A 16,464-nucleotide genomic window follows, 5' to 3' on the forward strand; every position below is an offset into this window, starting at 1 on the left:
AATCCTTGGACTACAGAAAAAACATTCAAAAAGGTCTTAAGAGCTGAAGTTATCACCCAAATCTAACAAGATAAACTTTGATGATGTCCAGAAAATATTCTGTAAAGTACATGACAAGGAGACATGACTTAAGTAACAATACATTAAAAAAAAAAGAAAGAAAACCTCTCAGTGCTTTTTGTTGACACTGAGCCCAATTTGAATGTTGTTATAGGACTGCCCCCCAAAAGACGAATTAGTAAGGAACTATGAATACGAAGTAAAGTACTTAAGGACCATTCTACATTTATCACACCACATCAAGGGTGTAACTGAGCAGGACCCTATGAGGCCTTCCTGGGATAGACCTCCCCCCCCAACCCCATATCTTCTGCTTTAGCTCCTTTCCAAACTACCTAGATAATAGTATCCGATGCATATTTCCTGAGTTTTTCAGATGCTAAAACCACCACCAAATGGAAGAAATTAACTACTTGATGATCATGGACATGTAACCCCCAGACCTTCTAGCACCTAAGGATTGACCACCATCAACCAACCAGAGAATTTGTGCAAGAGCTGACCACATACCCAAGGTGTGCCCCTTCCTCACCTTGCCTTTAAAAATGCTTTGCTGAAACCCTTTGGGTAGTTAGGGTTTTTTCAGCATGAGCTACCTCTTCTCCTTGCTTGGCCCTGCAATAAACCTTTCTCTGCTCCAAACTCTGACATTTTGGTTTGTTTGACCTCACTATGTGTTGGCCATACAAACTTGTGTTAGGTAATATGGGTACTTTGTTTAGTTCTGAGGATCAAAATTTAAGAGAGATTTAAACACAGATGCATCTAGATAGCACCTGGGATTAAAACCTATGTAATAAGGAAATTGGTTGAATAAACTAAAGATGTGTATAAGGGAGAAGTGTATGTGAGAAGTAGGGGGATTATAGCTAACTTCAAATCTCAGAAGGGCTGTCAGGTGGAAATAAAATTGGACTTTGAACTCACTTTATCACTAGGACCGCTGAGTGGAAGCAACAGAGAAGGAGTTTTGACTGACCATATAAAAAAATGTCACAGTCATTCAGTTATGGATCTTAAAGACTCTGCTGTCACAGGGTAACTCCCTTGGGAGATGAGGGATTGTTGTAGTGAGGATTCAGGGGACCAGCTGATCAGGGGACTAGAATAAGTCACTTCTACCTGTATGGTTCTGTAACTGATATAATAGATTTGTCTCTTTTTTTTAAGCAATATTGAGGCAGCAGCTTGCTTCTCTCTTCCTTTTCCTTCCATTTTATTCTAGGGAGAGGAAGTGCCTTCAATAAAGGTTTATTTTTTCACTTAACTTTTCTCACACTTTTTATATTTATTTTTCTATTGTTCCAACTTCCTTATTACTTATTTGAACATTTTTGGATACTTATAATAATCTTCAATTATGTATATTATTTGAAGAAGTGTAGCAAAATACTATGCAAAAATAAAGTGAGTTACATTTAGTATTAATTTCTCAGCAACTACTTTTTATTTGCTGTCATCAGTTACATATAGGGTAACTGAAATCACTACTCCTCTGGTGCCTTTAGGTATCTAAATCTTACGCTTTATGCAAAAAATTAATTCAAAATAGATCACAGATCACAGATTTAAATGTAAAATATAAATCTATGGAACTTTTAGAAGATAACATAGAAGTAAATCTGCAATACCTGTGGCTTGGTGAAGAGTGCTTAGACATGACAGCAAAAGCATGATCATAAAAGAAAAAAATTACAACTTTTGCTCTGTTAAAGACTCTGTTAAAAGGATGAAAAGAACAAACTTTGGATTGGCAGAAAATTTTTGCAAACTACATATCTGATGAAGGACTTATATCTAAAAAATATACAGAACTCTTAAAACCCAATAGTAAAAAAGCAAAGAATCCAAGTAGAAAATGGTCTTAAGATATGAAGAGATGTTTCACTGAAAAGGATATAGAGATGGCAAATAAATAAATAACAATATTCAACATTATAGGAAAATGAAAATTAAGACCATGGTGATATATCACTATACATCTATTAGAATGCTAGAATAGAAAACTATGATAAAACCAAATGCTGGTGAGGGTGCAGAAAAGCTGGGTCTTTCATACATTGCTCGTGGAATATACAACGGTACAGCCACTGTGGAAAGTAGCTACGTAGTTTCTTAAAAAGCTAAACATATGCTTACCATATGACCAAGCAGTTACACTCTTGGGCATTCATCTAGGAGGAATGAAAACTTATGTTTGTTCAAAAAGTTGCACAGGACTGTTCATAGGAGCTTTATTGTAATTGCCAAAGACTAAAAATAACCAAAATATCTCTCAATAGGTGAACAGTTAAACAACTTTTGTACACCCATACCATGGAATACTATTCACCAATGAAAAAGAAACCAACTATTGACACAAGCAACAACTTAAATGGATCTCAAAGGCATTATGCTAAGTGAACAAAGCAATCTCACAATATCACGGACTGTATGATTCCATTCATATAGTATTCTCAAAATGACAAAATTATAGAGATGGAAGACAGGTTAGTGGTTGACAGTAGTTAGGTATGACGGAGGGGAGAAGGTATGACTATAAAGGGGTAGCATAAGTGATATCTTTCTTGTGATAGAGTACTGCTATATCTTGATTGCTGTGGTGGTTACACAAATTTACACATGTTAAAGTGATACAGAACTATATACATGCATTGTACCAATGCCAAATTCCTGGTCTTGAAATAGTACTATAATTATATGTGATGTAACCACTGGCAGAAACTGGGCGAAGGGTACATGGGACTTCTTTGTATTATCTTTGCAACCATCTATGAATCTATAATAATTTCAAAATAAAAAGTTAACAAAGGTCTACTTGACAATTTAAATTAAGAACATAATGACTATATTTTGAACCATTATTTTACCAATGTCTGTAGTCTAGGAATAACTAACTCACTGCAGCAGGAAGAAGTGGCACTGAATTAGGGGCTATGGAAAAGGCAGAGATATTAAATTGGCAAGGTAGAAGAAATAACTAAAAAGTCTTTAAAACTATTAAACACAAGGATGCAGATAAGCTTTTTTTTAAAAAAAGTAACTACCTTAACATGAAATTCATTATCCAATAAGATATTCTGAGTCTTCAGGTCATGATGAAGTAGAGGAGGATTCATATTGTGCAGGTAATTTACACCTAGTGCAATTTCTTGCAGAATACGAAATCTTAATGGCCAAGGAACATCAGGATATTCATTTTTCTTCATATATATGGAAAGAAACAAAACTAAAATTAGTGGCCAAATTTATTTCCACTTAGAAAATGAAATATTCCATGAGGAAATATAGTATTAAACTAAATATCTGGTATAACTAAATTCAGGGCAAAAAATACTCATTTTGTTATACAGTATCAATTTGACGTTATTTAACATCCTTGTATCTTACTTTCCTCAATTTTTAGAGAAAATAATGACTTTACAGTACTGATATTTCCTTTTAGTTTATACTGGTAATGCAACTACATGGTATGGGGTCTTTCTTCAGTTGAGACAGTTTTAAATCATTTTTTATCTGTATAATACCCAGACATATATTTATACTCATACCCATCTTCCCATTCTATGGCTTCTATCAAATAACTTGTGCTCATGAATGTATACACACACACACACACACACAATTTGTTTCTATTCAAAACTTATATTTTAAATTTCCTATTAATATAAAACCATACTTGATTATGATAACCACTGCATCAATTAAAATTATGACCATATTTACTTACTAAGCACTAATACTTCATAATTTAAAATCATATATTTACTTGCATTTCAGCTTGAAAAATTAGCATTTGGGAGTTTTGCTTTTGTGAAGGAGACAAAAATCATCTTCATATTTCCTGGTACTTACAAGTGATAGTCATCTGAACTTTCTTAAATGTTTTCTGAACATAAAAGTTAATACAGCTTCCCAGGAGAATGAACATACTCAGAAAAATTAGATAATCTGGGAAAATCCAACAATGAATCATCAGGGACAATGCCACTGGGTACATTTTACTAAATAATATGAAAAAGTATGCTTCCACTGAGCTCAAAACTGTTCTTAAGAATTTTTCTGCAAATGGGTCAGCTTAACTAACTTGGCAGGGGAATGGCTCAAAATACTTGTCTTTACATAGTATTTTGATTTTTTTCAACAATCTTTTGTGAGGTTGGGGGAAGGTGCTTCAAGATAAATCCTGACCTAATAATACAGGACACCAAAAGAAACACAAAACACAAATGTTCAACATTAATTCCTCTTGTATACACAGATTCCCATCCCCTTGAGTAACTGAATCTTTTAATCTTTAAAAAGGTAACTTTTTCTGAAAATTATATAGTTTAAAGAAGTAACAAGGCCTCTCTGCAGTATAGTGCTATATGGAAGCTTTTGATCATGGAGAGGAAGGTAGATGAGTGCTCACTATGTATTTTATGATTCCTTCCAGGAGTTAGCAATCCCCCTGTAGGAGGCTCTAGAATTTCTAGTGGGCTCCAAATTTGGGTACCAGAGCATCTACTGGGGTGCTGGGGTATGGGAAGACAACATTAGAATTTATGCTTATACTCATTTAACAAAAGGAAACTGTGTTTAATTAGTATTTGTGTCTTACTTGCTGTGTTGGTTACACAGATCTTATACACTGACACTAGTTACTTTACTCTGCCCTTGTTTCAGATGGTCCTGTCACAAACAGAATGTGTAGTATCCTGAAATAAAGAGGAAGTCACTCCATGAGTGGTGACAGTGGCACCCATTCTCCCTTGTTTGCTTATAGAACACTGTGATGTATCAGAATTTAGGAGTGTCCAGTGACTAGATTTTACAGATTATGTTACTACTCAGTTTTAACTAAAGCAACCCTCACAAAATAGACCGAGTTCTTTAAAAATATTTCTTGACAGAAACTGCAGGCTAGAGATAATCTTAGTAATATGAGATCAAGCAAACAACAATAGATGAATACACATATTTTGAGAATGAGGACACCCCCCACCCCGGCCATATTTGTTTACTGATGGGATTCACAATTAAAGCCAGATAACTGATACCTTGAGAAAAAGGTACATGGCTCATGCCATTGTCTATTATTGGAAAAGCTCATATATTTGATACTCAGATTTATTTGGCCTATTAATTCAGAACATTATGAACTGGTATTATTAACATTTAATTTGAACCCTAAATTGTCTTTAACATAAAATGAAATCTGGCTTAAACTAACAATAAATTGTATGATGTGCAGAGTTTATCTTTTCTCTCTCCTGCTCCTCTCCTACATATATATACATGTGGATATTAGAATTCAGTGCAAACCTCAGGAACAGTAACCTAAGCAAAATAATCTAGGTCACTTAGAATGCAGGGTCTGACTCCACAGTATTTTTAACAACACAAAAGAAGCCATAAATGGTGACGTTTTTCATTATTCTTATTTTGATTCATCTATATATCCCCAAATAATCTGATCATTTGTAAAACCAAAGCACTATATAGGTTGAATAACAGAATTATAACCACTGAAAATGTATAATACTTACCCTATGTAGGAGTTCATTTAATGACCCATTTGGCATGTATTCAGTAACTATTCCCAAAAATTCAGGCTCATTGCAAATTCCCAAAATTGGAAGAATGTAACTAAATCTAGCTTTGTGTAAAATTTCAGCTTCTCTTAAGACATCATTTCTTTCACTAAAGAAAGAAAATGTATAATTATTTCAAAGTAATGAAAAATATACAATCATGCCCATAAATACTAATTAATCCTGGATTTTTTCATTCATTAGCTTTTGACCTCCTGTAAATTATGTAGTTTCTCTCAGTTTCTTCACGTTTAAAGTAGGGATAATATCTACCCTATATATTCCATAGGTCTGTTTAGAGACCAAAATACCTGTATAAGCCACTGACAGAAAAAAGTGCTACATACAGATTATTATTGTACTCTTCTCAGGAAAGGGAAAGAATACAATGTTTAAGTTTATAAAGTCTATCTATATTAGAATGATAGGTGCTTGAACTAATTACATTAAGTTTATGTTGTATTAAAATGATCAAATTTGATTAGACTGTTATATTAAATTTTATGGTTGCATACCATGTAAAAATTTTCTAAATATCCTGAATACTAAAACACTTAAATGTTGTAGATTTTAATGACTAGATGATAATAGTTGCATAGGGTCAATAATGCTTAGAAATTATATACTGGAACACAGGAAAAGGACACTGAGAACAGGTAAATGCTTATAATGGATCCCTGGGCTAACTCTGGATCCCAGGTTCATTTGATTTTTCATTCATAAAACAAATAAATATTGAACATTTATTATGAATAAAGAACTGTGCTCAGCATTATGGAGACTATTAAGTTTAAAAAAAACAAAAAACAAAACACATAGTCTGTGACCTCAAACTGTCCAGAAATCTTTTTAAGAAAAATAAGTACTCACTGTGGTCTTGATTTACACTTTTCCAATGATTAGTGATGTTGAGCACCTTTTCATATACCTATTGGTCATTTGTATGTCTTTGGATGTGTTAATTATATTGGTATTGGTAATTATTCCATGATGATGTATATGTATAGCAAATAATCATGTTTTGTACTTTAAATATATATGATTATATTTGTCAATTATTCCTCAATAAAGTTAAAAAATAAGAAAAGCAAATAAGAAAAGCAAACCAAATACTTAAAATATAAGGCAGAATGTGATAAGTGCCATCAAAAACAAGTAAATAAGCAAGCAAATAAATAAATAAATAAATATAGGGAGCTCAGAGAACTAGTAAATTTGGGCTAAGGGAGTTGCTACAGCCTTTAGAGAGAGATGTCAACAGTACTTTAAGGATGGATAGAATTTCAACCATTGGAAAAAGGGCATCCAAGATATGTGGTCCCTCTCCAAGATGGGAGAGATTTTGCCTTTCTTTTTCATCTGTGTATCCCCAGGATCTGGAACAGTACCTGGCACACAGAATTTGTCTAATAGATGTGTATCAAATGAATTCAAGGAAGTTAAAGTACAGGCTATATCTGGAAAATGGCAAATTGTTTAATATGAATCAGGATGTGTAACAGCGTGTGTAAAGGGAGTGAAGGTGAATAGGGTAGGGTAGCGCCTCATCTCAGAGCCTTAAAGCCAGGTGAGAGTGTTTACACTTTATTTGGTAGTCACTGAGTTGTGACTACAGGTTATTGAGCACAGGAATGACATGAGTGGAACAAACTTTTAGGATGATTAACTTGGCAGCAAGGTGTAGGATCAGCAGAAGGAGGTAGAGTTTGAAAGCCAGGTGTTAGAAGATTATAATACTAGTTAAGATGTGAAGCAATGAGAGTCTGAAACTATAAAGGTTGCAGTGGAAATAGAAAGAAAAACACTAGCTGAATAGAATACCCAGGCTCTGGTGGCTGACTGACTGACCTGATTGACTAAGGGAGGTATATACATATATATATATGTGTATATGTGTGTGTATGTATGTGTGTGTGTACGTGTGTGTGTACATATATATATGAAGGGAACTGGATTTGTCATCAATTTTTACCATGGATGATTTGGTATTGGTAGCAGCAGTAATAGAAAGAGAATTGTCTCTAGGAGAAGCTTATTAGGTAAGCGATGATGATTAGTTGGTGCTTAAACCACCCAAGCTCTTGATGAATGGCTGCTGAAATAAGAAAAGCAACAGACATTCCAGACCAGACTATGAAGCCTCCTTTAAAAACAAACAATAAGCACAATAAAGCAAAAAAATCTTAGTCATCTATGTTTTGAATAGGTAATATACTTACATGTTTCAAAATACAAGAATTACAAGAATGCATAAAGAGTTTCTCTTCTTCTCCCTGCTCTTTAGCCACTTAATATCCCAACTGTGAGGCAACCAATTATACCAATTTGTGAGACCTGCTTTAATTAAATTTATATTTCCTAAGCTGAAACAGGTCTGTATTTACCTCATGAAATGTAGGTCAACAAGACAGTTATTGAGTGGCACCTTTGCCGGGAAGGTTCCTGGATACTCGGAGAAAGAATTATAGAGAGGGCATGCTAGGGGATATCTTAGTGATACTTAATATACTAATTCTTCCTCCCATTAAGAGTATGATGTATTCTTCCTTCTCTTGTGATCCTATTATGTGTCGGCCACTCTACTACAGTTGGTTTCATTATCCCTACCTTATATATGAGAGCACTAAGGCTCACATAAATTAATAATTTCTAATGGTCATGCCAACAGTAAGTGGTGGATTTGGAATCAGATTTGAATTGCAATTGTGGGACTCTAAAGCCTTTGTTTTTTCCACTCACTGCTTAATCAGAGAAGGAAAATTCTTGAAGTCAGATTTCAGGAAGAATGAGTGGGAAAACAGAAAAAGCCAAAACAGTTTAAAAATAGGTTTTCATATTTTAAAAAATAAAAATGTAAAACAGCTTTTATAGAGATATTCCCAAAATTACCCATAGCAAATTTCAGTTACAAAACAGTTACACTGTTTACACAAGGTATTTGAACAACCTATCAGACTCATCTACCATAAGGAGTTGGGAGATTGTTCGGGAAGGTCCACTCACTGGGCAGAAGTCAGGTTACAGAGAATAATTCACCAATCGCTAAAATAAGAACATGTTACAGCACATAAACTTATTTTTCTTTTGTGATCCCAAAGAACAATGCAAACATTATCCACACCAGAGCCCAAGAAGTACATGTATCTGTTATTCCCACTTTGTAAGTGAAGGACATAAGACACCCTGTGAGTCAACTGCATAGCCCAGTCCTATGCTCAGACTACATAAATACTGCTAATGTTAACATTCTAGGTAACAAGTGGAAGAAAAAATGTGATGCAGTAATGCCAGAGTGTTGCACTGGTCCTTATGGCTTCTTTGACAGCAGAATTAATTTCCTACCCGATTTAGTGAAGAATTTTAGATTATGAAATTGTTAATGAGCACGAAAGGGAACTCTCTTCATTTCTTGGCCCCAAATGGCACAAAACTTAGATAAATTAAAATCTTGAGAAGCAGCATCCAAAATAGGAGGATCAATCTCCTTTAAAATACCTAATGAGTCCATCAGTGCTAGATTTCCATATATTTTAATAGTTGATTCTAAAATACATCTACCCTGTCTAATCAACCACCACCCTTCAAAGTTGACTACATACACATACACATAATTTCCCAGTAATTGTTCCACAGAATTCAAGACCCAGGGTAAATATACCCTGTATATCACTAAATCAGGATTATGGTACACTAAAAGCGGGAACAATTTCTAGAGGTGTCTCAAACTTACTGTGAGATCTAGCCCATCCAAGCCTGATAGCAAGAGAGCAAATAAAAGCCACAGGCAGATGAAAGTCAATAACATTAGCAGGGCTGAAGCTGAGGAATTTATCTGCTGTTGGATACTGACAGCCTCTGGTTAATCAGGCATCTAGCATGACATATTTTCACATTAGATATTGGGGGAGGAGAGGAGAATGTTGCAATCGTGGATGTTAACTCACTAAGAATTGAATGCAGGGTCTAGTTAAATTCCTATTGGAAGGAAAATACACAAGACTAGTGACTAGACTCACTGATTAATATATATGGTTGAAAGGTTTCTCTGGAAACAAGAACTAATCTAGCCTACCCTTGAAATCTGGACATTGCACTAAAATTGTTCCAGGATGGGAGAGACATTCAAAATTTTTGGTCATTTAACAGCTTTCTGATTTCAGTTTATTGTTAGCAAAAATAATACAAGTTTCCTCTAGAGACAGGTTTCCTTCCCTGTGACGGTAAGAGGAGAAACTAAATTGAGTTTGATATCTAAACTTTCATGCCTACATGTGTAAACCAAAAACAACAAAAAGCCCAAACCAAAACGTCCCAGACTCTAGAGCAGTGCTGTTCAATAAAAATATGTGAACCACATATACAATTTGAAATTTTCTAATAGCCACTTTAAAAAAAAGTAATAGCCACCTGTGGCTAAGAGCTACCTGTTGGGCAGTGCAGCCCTAGAATTCGACTTCAGAAAAAAAAAGAAAAAAAGGGAAAAACAAAGCAAACAAAAACCCAATTTCAATAAAGAGGACGTTTAGAGTTGGGCTGTGATTGCTGATTTTTGGTGTCTGGAGAAAGGAGGCCCAGGAGTAAGAAAAAAAGGAGAGGGCAGTGAAAAGAAGCGTGATTGCTGCATCTCCAGAGAAGCCTGCTCTCCCCACCATGTTAGCCCAAGCGTTGAACGGCTGCCTAGAGGTGACGAGGTGTGCGGCCGATCCCAAGTGGTCACCGTCGTTTGGGCTTCAGAGCCCGCTTGCCCGGGGTTAGAGCCAGTGGGGTGGGGGACGAAGATTTCGGGGCTCCGCGGTGGAGCCGCCGGGGCGCCCTACCTGTCGAGCAGCGGGGTGTGAATGTGCAGGTGTTTCACGGCCACCTGAACGCGCCAGTCTGCGTGGCGGGCAGAAGACACGGTGCCGGACGCGCCGCGGCTCAGGTAGCGCAAGTCGGCGAGCTTGTGGTACGGGATGGTGGGCAGGGCGCTGCAGATGGCCTCCTCGTTCATGGTAGCGGGTGGCGCGGGCACTCAGGCAAGCCGGTCGATTCCGGAAGTGCCCGCCGCTCCCGCGGCTCCACCCCTTGCGCAAGCCGGGTCGGCAGGCCCTACAGGCTGCGGGATACTAGGTCACGAGGTCGTCCATTCCCCGCGCAGCCCACGCCAAGCCGCTGCTTACCCGGAGCCGGAGCGGACTCTTCTCTTCTAGAGACGGGTCAACTCTGCGGCGGCGGGGCGCAGAGGGGAGGAGCTTCCTCTCTCCGACCTGGCCCTCCCAGGCGCTACCAGCCACCCGAGCCTGCCTGTCGGAGCTCCTCCCTCCCCAGACTTCTCAGGCGACGTCAGCGGCGGATGCCGAGGCGTGGATGAGGGCCCCTGGCCCGCGATCCTCCCAGCAAGGCTCCCGCCTCGGCCTGAGGCCCGAGATCTCCGCTTTGTGGTGCCCAGACGACGTGTGCCACACCGGCGGGGCTCGGGCGGGGGCTTGGGAGTGGGGAAGTGAGCCAGGGGCGCTCAATTTGTCTTCTCTCCCCCCAACCCGCTAGGTTGGAAAGGTTTTCTTTTGGGGAAATTTCCTCTCCGCAGCCTCACACCCAGTCAGCGGACCCTCCCATCCAGGAGGAATCTCCTCTGGTCCCATCGGCGCGTCTTCCGGGAGTCGCCAAACACCGGAGGTAGCAGGGTGGGTGTGGCAGCTGCCGTTTCCTGACTCCGCGCCTGCGCGGAAAGCCCTTTGAGGGAGTGCGGTCGTGATTTACTAGGGCTCCGCACTTCTCAGCCCGGTGAGTCAGGTAGGGGTGTAGATTCACTTGCTTATCTGGACTCCAATCTAACCTCACTTCCAACTACTTCAGTCGTGTGGGGGTGGCTGATAAGCCCTGTCAGAGTTTAATGCTGTCTAAAAGTTCAGATGTTTAGTTCCTGTTGAGTCCTTCTCTACTAGGGACGTATTTTTGACTCTTTTTTTTTTTTTCTCTCCTGACGTCCATAATTATAGACAGAGATTGAAAAGTAACCTTGAGAGAGTCCCTCCCTTGATTCCAGGTAAGACTGCAAACATTTCTTTCTTATAGATCTGGGAAGAATGCGGTGTTTAATGCCAACCAAAAAAGACTGCAAAAGTCTTTTTACCTTAAACAAACACTTTTCTACACCTGAAATGACTATTTTGCGAAGTGTGGTGCAAATATTATACACAAGACCAAGTCCATGCTAGGCATTTAATGAATTCTAAAGCAAAAGTAATAGGGAATGCCTGACTTCAATCAGGGAATTCTGCCTACAGAAAATCAGTGCTTCCTGTATTTTTGTATTGCCTGAAATGAGAGTAGCAGTGTTACATTTTACAATAAATGGAAGCTGTAATGAAAGAGTGTGTTTTAAAATTTGATAATTTAAAATAAAATACTTAGCTTTAAAGATATGGTCTGATAATCTGTGGTTCATTCCTTAATAAGCTTTTTGCTACAAAAAGTGCTCAGAAAACTTTTCCCATTCATTCATTCATCCAGTCAGTTTACAAACTAAGAATTCTAGAGAAAGTGAACAAAAATTAAGAAGGGAGGAAATGATCAAAATAATAATTCAAGAATTTTTGCCAGGACCAAAAGACAAAGATCTTCATATTGAAAGGGCCCACCAGCTACCCACAGTGAATGAAAAAGGACCTATGTTAAAGCACACCATTAAAAAGATCAGAACATTAAGAACAAAGAGAAGATTCTAAAAGTTTTCAGAGGGAAGAAGCAGGAATAAACGGATGGGAATTAGAATGGCATTGGGTTTCTCAACAATAACACTTTTATGCTAAAACACTACCGTGAAATTTCAAGTTTTGTAAGACAATAACTTCCAACCTAGAATCCTATAGTCAAACTATCCATCAAGTATGAGTAGAATAAAAACATTTTCACATATACAAGGATGAAAACATTTATTTTCCATCCATCCATCCACCTTTTTTTTTTTTTTTTTTTTTAGGGAAAGTTACTAGAGGATGTGCTCCAACAAAACATGAGAGCAAGACAAGAAAGAGAAAGACTTGGGATCCAGAAAAAAGGACCAGGAGAATGTGAAGGGAAATGCCAGGGTGAAAGATATGTGGCAGAATTAGAGAGCAATCGTTTTCACTGGAGAAGGAAGATGGCAGACTCCAAGAAGGAAGACTGGTTAGTGTAATTGAATTTATTTAGATTACTAATTTTGAGTATTTGGGTAGTTATATTGATAGATGTTTGATAGAGCTAAAGAAATATGTGATAAAATTCGAGAGAGAACTTAAAAAATATAAGCAAGTGAAAAAAGGAAGCAATTATTAATTCCATGAAAACTAAAAATTAGACAAGAATGGAAACAGCGTTTCTCCAACTGTTCTGTGGTGGTGAAAACTTTAAGACTTTTTAGAGCTTCTGAAATACTAGTATATTATAATTCCAGAAGGAGAGAACATGCAGCATAGAATGCTATAAAATTTATTTATATATTTTTAAAATTTATTTTTATATTTATTTTTGGCTATATTGGGTCCTCGTTTCTGTGCGAGGGCTTTCTCTGGTTGTGGCAAACGGGGGCCACTCCTTATCACAGTGCGCGGGCCTCTCACCATCGTGGCCTCTCTTGTTGCGGAGCACAGGCTCCAGACGCGCAGGCTCAGTAGTTGTGGCTCACGGGCCCAGTTGCTCCGCGGCATGTGGGATCCTCCCAGACCAGGGCTCAAACCTGTGTCCCCTGCATTGGCAGGCAGATTCTCAACCACTGCGCCACCAGGGAAACCCCTATTTAAATTTTTAATTACATTACTTTTAAATTTTAAAAAATTAGTATTCACATGGTTCAAAATTTAAAAGTGTAACAGACAGATAATTCAATAGAAAATTAGGCAAAAGACCTAGATACTTCACACAAGGGTATATCTAAATAGCAAATAGCAAATGAATGTGAAAAGGTGCTCGACATCATCAGTCATTAGAGAACTACAAGTTAAAACCACAGTGCAATATCACTACACAAATACAAGAATAACTAAAATTAAAAAGACAGAATATAGCAAGTGTGGGTGAGGTTTTGTAACAATTGGAACTCTTGTACATTGCTGGTGGGAGTGTCAGTTGGTACAATCAATTTTACAAACTGTATGGCAGTACTATTAAAATTGCAGATATGCAGATCCTCAGCAATTCCTTGCCTAGGTATATGGACATGCATATGCATATACTAGAAAGTTCATAGTAGTGCTATTTATAATAGCTTCAAACTGGAAATTACCCAAATATCCATAAATAGTAGAATGGGTAAATGATTTGTGGCCCATTTACACAGTGGAATACTAAACAGCAATGATATTGAGCAGTGTACAATATTGATGAATTGCACAAATACAATACTGGATGAAAAAGCTAGACACAGAAGAGTATACATTTTATGAGTCAATTCCTATTAAGTACAAAAATAAGCAAAACTAGCCTATGCTTTTAGAAATCAGGATAATGTCTACTCTTGTAGGGTGGTCATAGTGACTAGAAGGGACATGATGAGGCCTCTGGGGTGATAGAAATGTTCTGTTTCTTGATCTAGGACCTAGACTTTTGGTGCCAGTTACATGGGTATGTTCAGTTATGAAAATTCTTTGAGGTTACACAATGTGCACTTTTCTGTATATATATATGTTATACTTCAATAAAAGGTTAATAGGTTTAAATACAAAATAAATAATATATGTGGGTGTATATTATGTCTCTTACTTTTACTTAATTAGTATTACAGTATATACCTGTTCACCTTGCTTGTCTTTCACTTAGTAATCTATTTCGGATATCTTTCCATACAAATGCATAAAAAGCTTTCTCATCTTTTTTTTTTTTAGATGATGGATATACCATAATTTACCCCTCATTGGTGGACACTTAGCTGGTTTCCACATATTTACTCTTACAAATTATGCTGCAATAAGTAATCGTTACATATGTCATTTCATACATGTGCAAGTGTATCCATATATATGTCCTAGAAGCTGAATTGCTGGACAAAAGAGTTATGTTCATTTGTAATTTTGGTTTGTACTGTTGAATTGATCTTCACTGAGGTTCTTCCAATTTTTTTTTTCTGCAGACAAATGAGAGTGCTGTTTCTCCACACACCTTCTTTCATTTCTTTTCGAGATAGATAGTATAATGTTGATCTGCTGATTCCTGGATTTCAGTGCTTCTAAACTCATTTAAATGCTAAGATTCTTTTTATTGCAGCCCTTCTAAATATCTGGCTTCAATTTGTTTATCACAACCTCAAACCTTTAGCTTTCATGATAGTTTCACCATTATACAGCTTAAAATATATGTATTCTTAGTGATATGTACATTGTTTAATTAATGCCCATAATGAATGGCTAATGACAGAAAACCTAAAGAATACTGATGCTAAACTACATCAACTAAATGAGAAACAAAAAAATGAGAAAAATTATGCAAATTAGGCTAAAAAACAAGCCTCAACACCTGTATGTTGAATTCATCTATTCAAAATTCTGTAGAATCATATTAAGTCATATTTTCCATTTACTGAGAATAAAGGTTATTTATATCTGCATGTGCTATTTTAGGGACATGGTAGCTTCAAATGGCATGCTTGAAATCTCTCATAGTCTGTTTTTTGTTTTGTTTGTTTGTTTTTTTAAGCTTCAATGCCTTTTATTCCTGTAAGTGCTATTTATTTATTTTTCTAATTTTATTTTTTAAATTAATTTTTATTGTAGTTGCTTTACAATGTTGTGTTAGTTTCTACTGTACAGCAAAGTGAATCAGCTATATGTATACATATAATGTCCATCGACAGAGGAATGGATAAAGATGTGGTATATATATACAATGGAATATTATTCAGCCATAAAAAGGAATGAAATTGGGTCATTTGTAGAGATGTGGATGGAGCCAGAGACTGTCATAAAGAGTGAAGTAAGTCAGAAAGAGAAAAACAAATATCATATATTAACGTTTATATGTGGAATCTAGAAAAATGGTATAGATGATCTTATTTGCAAAGCAGAAATAGAGACACAGACGTACAGAACAAACGTATGGACACCAAGGGACGAAGTGGGGGGGTGGGGTGAATTGGGAGATTGGGATTGACATATATACACTATTGATACTATGTATAAAATAGATAACTAATGAGAATCTACTGTATATAGCTCAAGGAACTCTACTCAATGCTCTGTGGTGACCTAAATGGGAAGGAAATCCAAAAAAAGAGGGGATATATCTCATAGTCTTTTAAATTAGAAACAAGACAGAAAAGTTGAAAAATAAACTACTTAAAAAAGTACAAATGCAAGAATTAAAAACATCTCATATTCTATTTTTTTCTATTTTTTGGTCTAAAAGCATCTGGTAACCATTGGGGGAAAATGGGTGAAGGATATGTGGGACTGCTCTGTATTATTTTTACAACTTCCTGTGAGTCTATTATTATGTCCAAATAAAAAGTTTTAAAAGGTTGTACCTGGGTGTATTAGTTTCCAGGGACTGCCATAACAAAGAACCACAAGAATTATAAAAAGGTATGTAAATGAAAAGTAAGCCTTCCTGATTCTTCAGATCTCCAGTTCACCTCCCCTAAGACAACAAATGAATTTAACAAATATTATGTGCCATAATGCTAGGTGCTGGAAATACAGGGATAACAAAAGACACATGGTCTCTGTCCTTAAAATGCTTTTAGTGTTCTAAGGGAGATAGAACCTAAGCATACAATTACAGTAGAGTGCGATAAATGTTCTGATAGGGAAGTCCAGGGTCTGATAGTGAAGTCCAGGGCACACTCAGAAATTAGGGGAAAGAAGCAATGCATGGT

At 36.8% G+C, this 16,464-nt stretch overlaps 1 protein-coding gene and 1 long non-coding RNA gene across 5 annotated transcripts in view; one reads left to right on the forward strand and one right to left on the reverse strand.

The window, feature by feature from the left end:
* RIPK2 (receptor interacting serine/threonine kinase 2) overlaps positions 1-11,293 on the reverse strand; it is a 30,702-nt gene extending 19,409 nt beyond the window's left edge. Inside the window, exons 1-3 of one of the 4 annotated variants that reach the window (XM_036830423.1) lie at positions 10,454-10,653; positions 5,592-5,745; positions 3,108-3,263 (exon numbers count right to left, since the gene is read on the reverse strand). In XM_036830423.1, coding sequence (XP_036686318.1) covers positions 3,108-3,263; positions 5,592-5,745; positions 10,454-10,626 — 483 coding nt within the window. In that variant the 5' untranslated portion in view covers positions 10,627-10,653. The other 3 variants (XM_036830422.1, XM_036830424.1, XM_036830425.1) reach the window with 3 other exon arrangements.
* Positions 10,744-16,111, forward strand: LOC118883504. The gene is made up of 4 exons (XR_005017035.1): positions 10,744-11,399; positions 11,615-11,661; positions 12,598-12,785; positions 14,480-16,111. It is a non-coding gene; the product is annotated as an uncharacterized LOC118883504 (long non-coding RNA).
* The last annotated feature ends 353 nt before the right edge of the window (positions 16,112-16,464 follow it).

This window comes from Balaenoptera musculus, chromosome 17, assembly GCF_009873245.2.
Source record: "Balaenoptera musculus isolate JJ_BM4_2016_0621 chromosome 17, mBalMus1.pri.v3, whole genome shotgun sequence".
Lineage (NCBI taxonomy): Eukaryota > Metazoa > Chordata > Mammalia > Artiodactyla > Balaenopteridae > Balaenoptera > Balaenoptera musculus.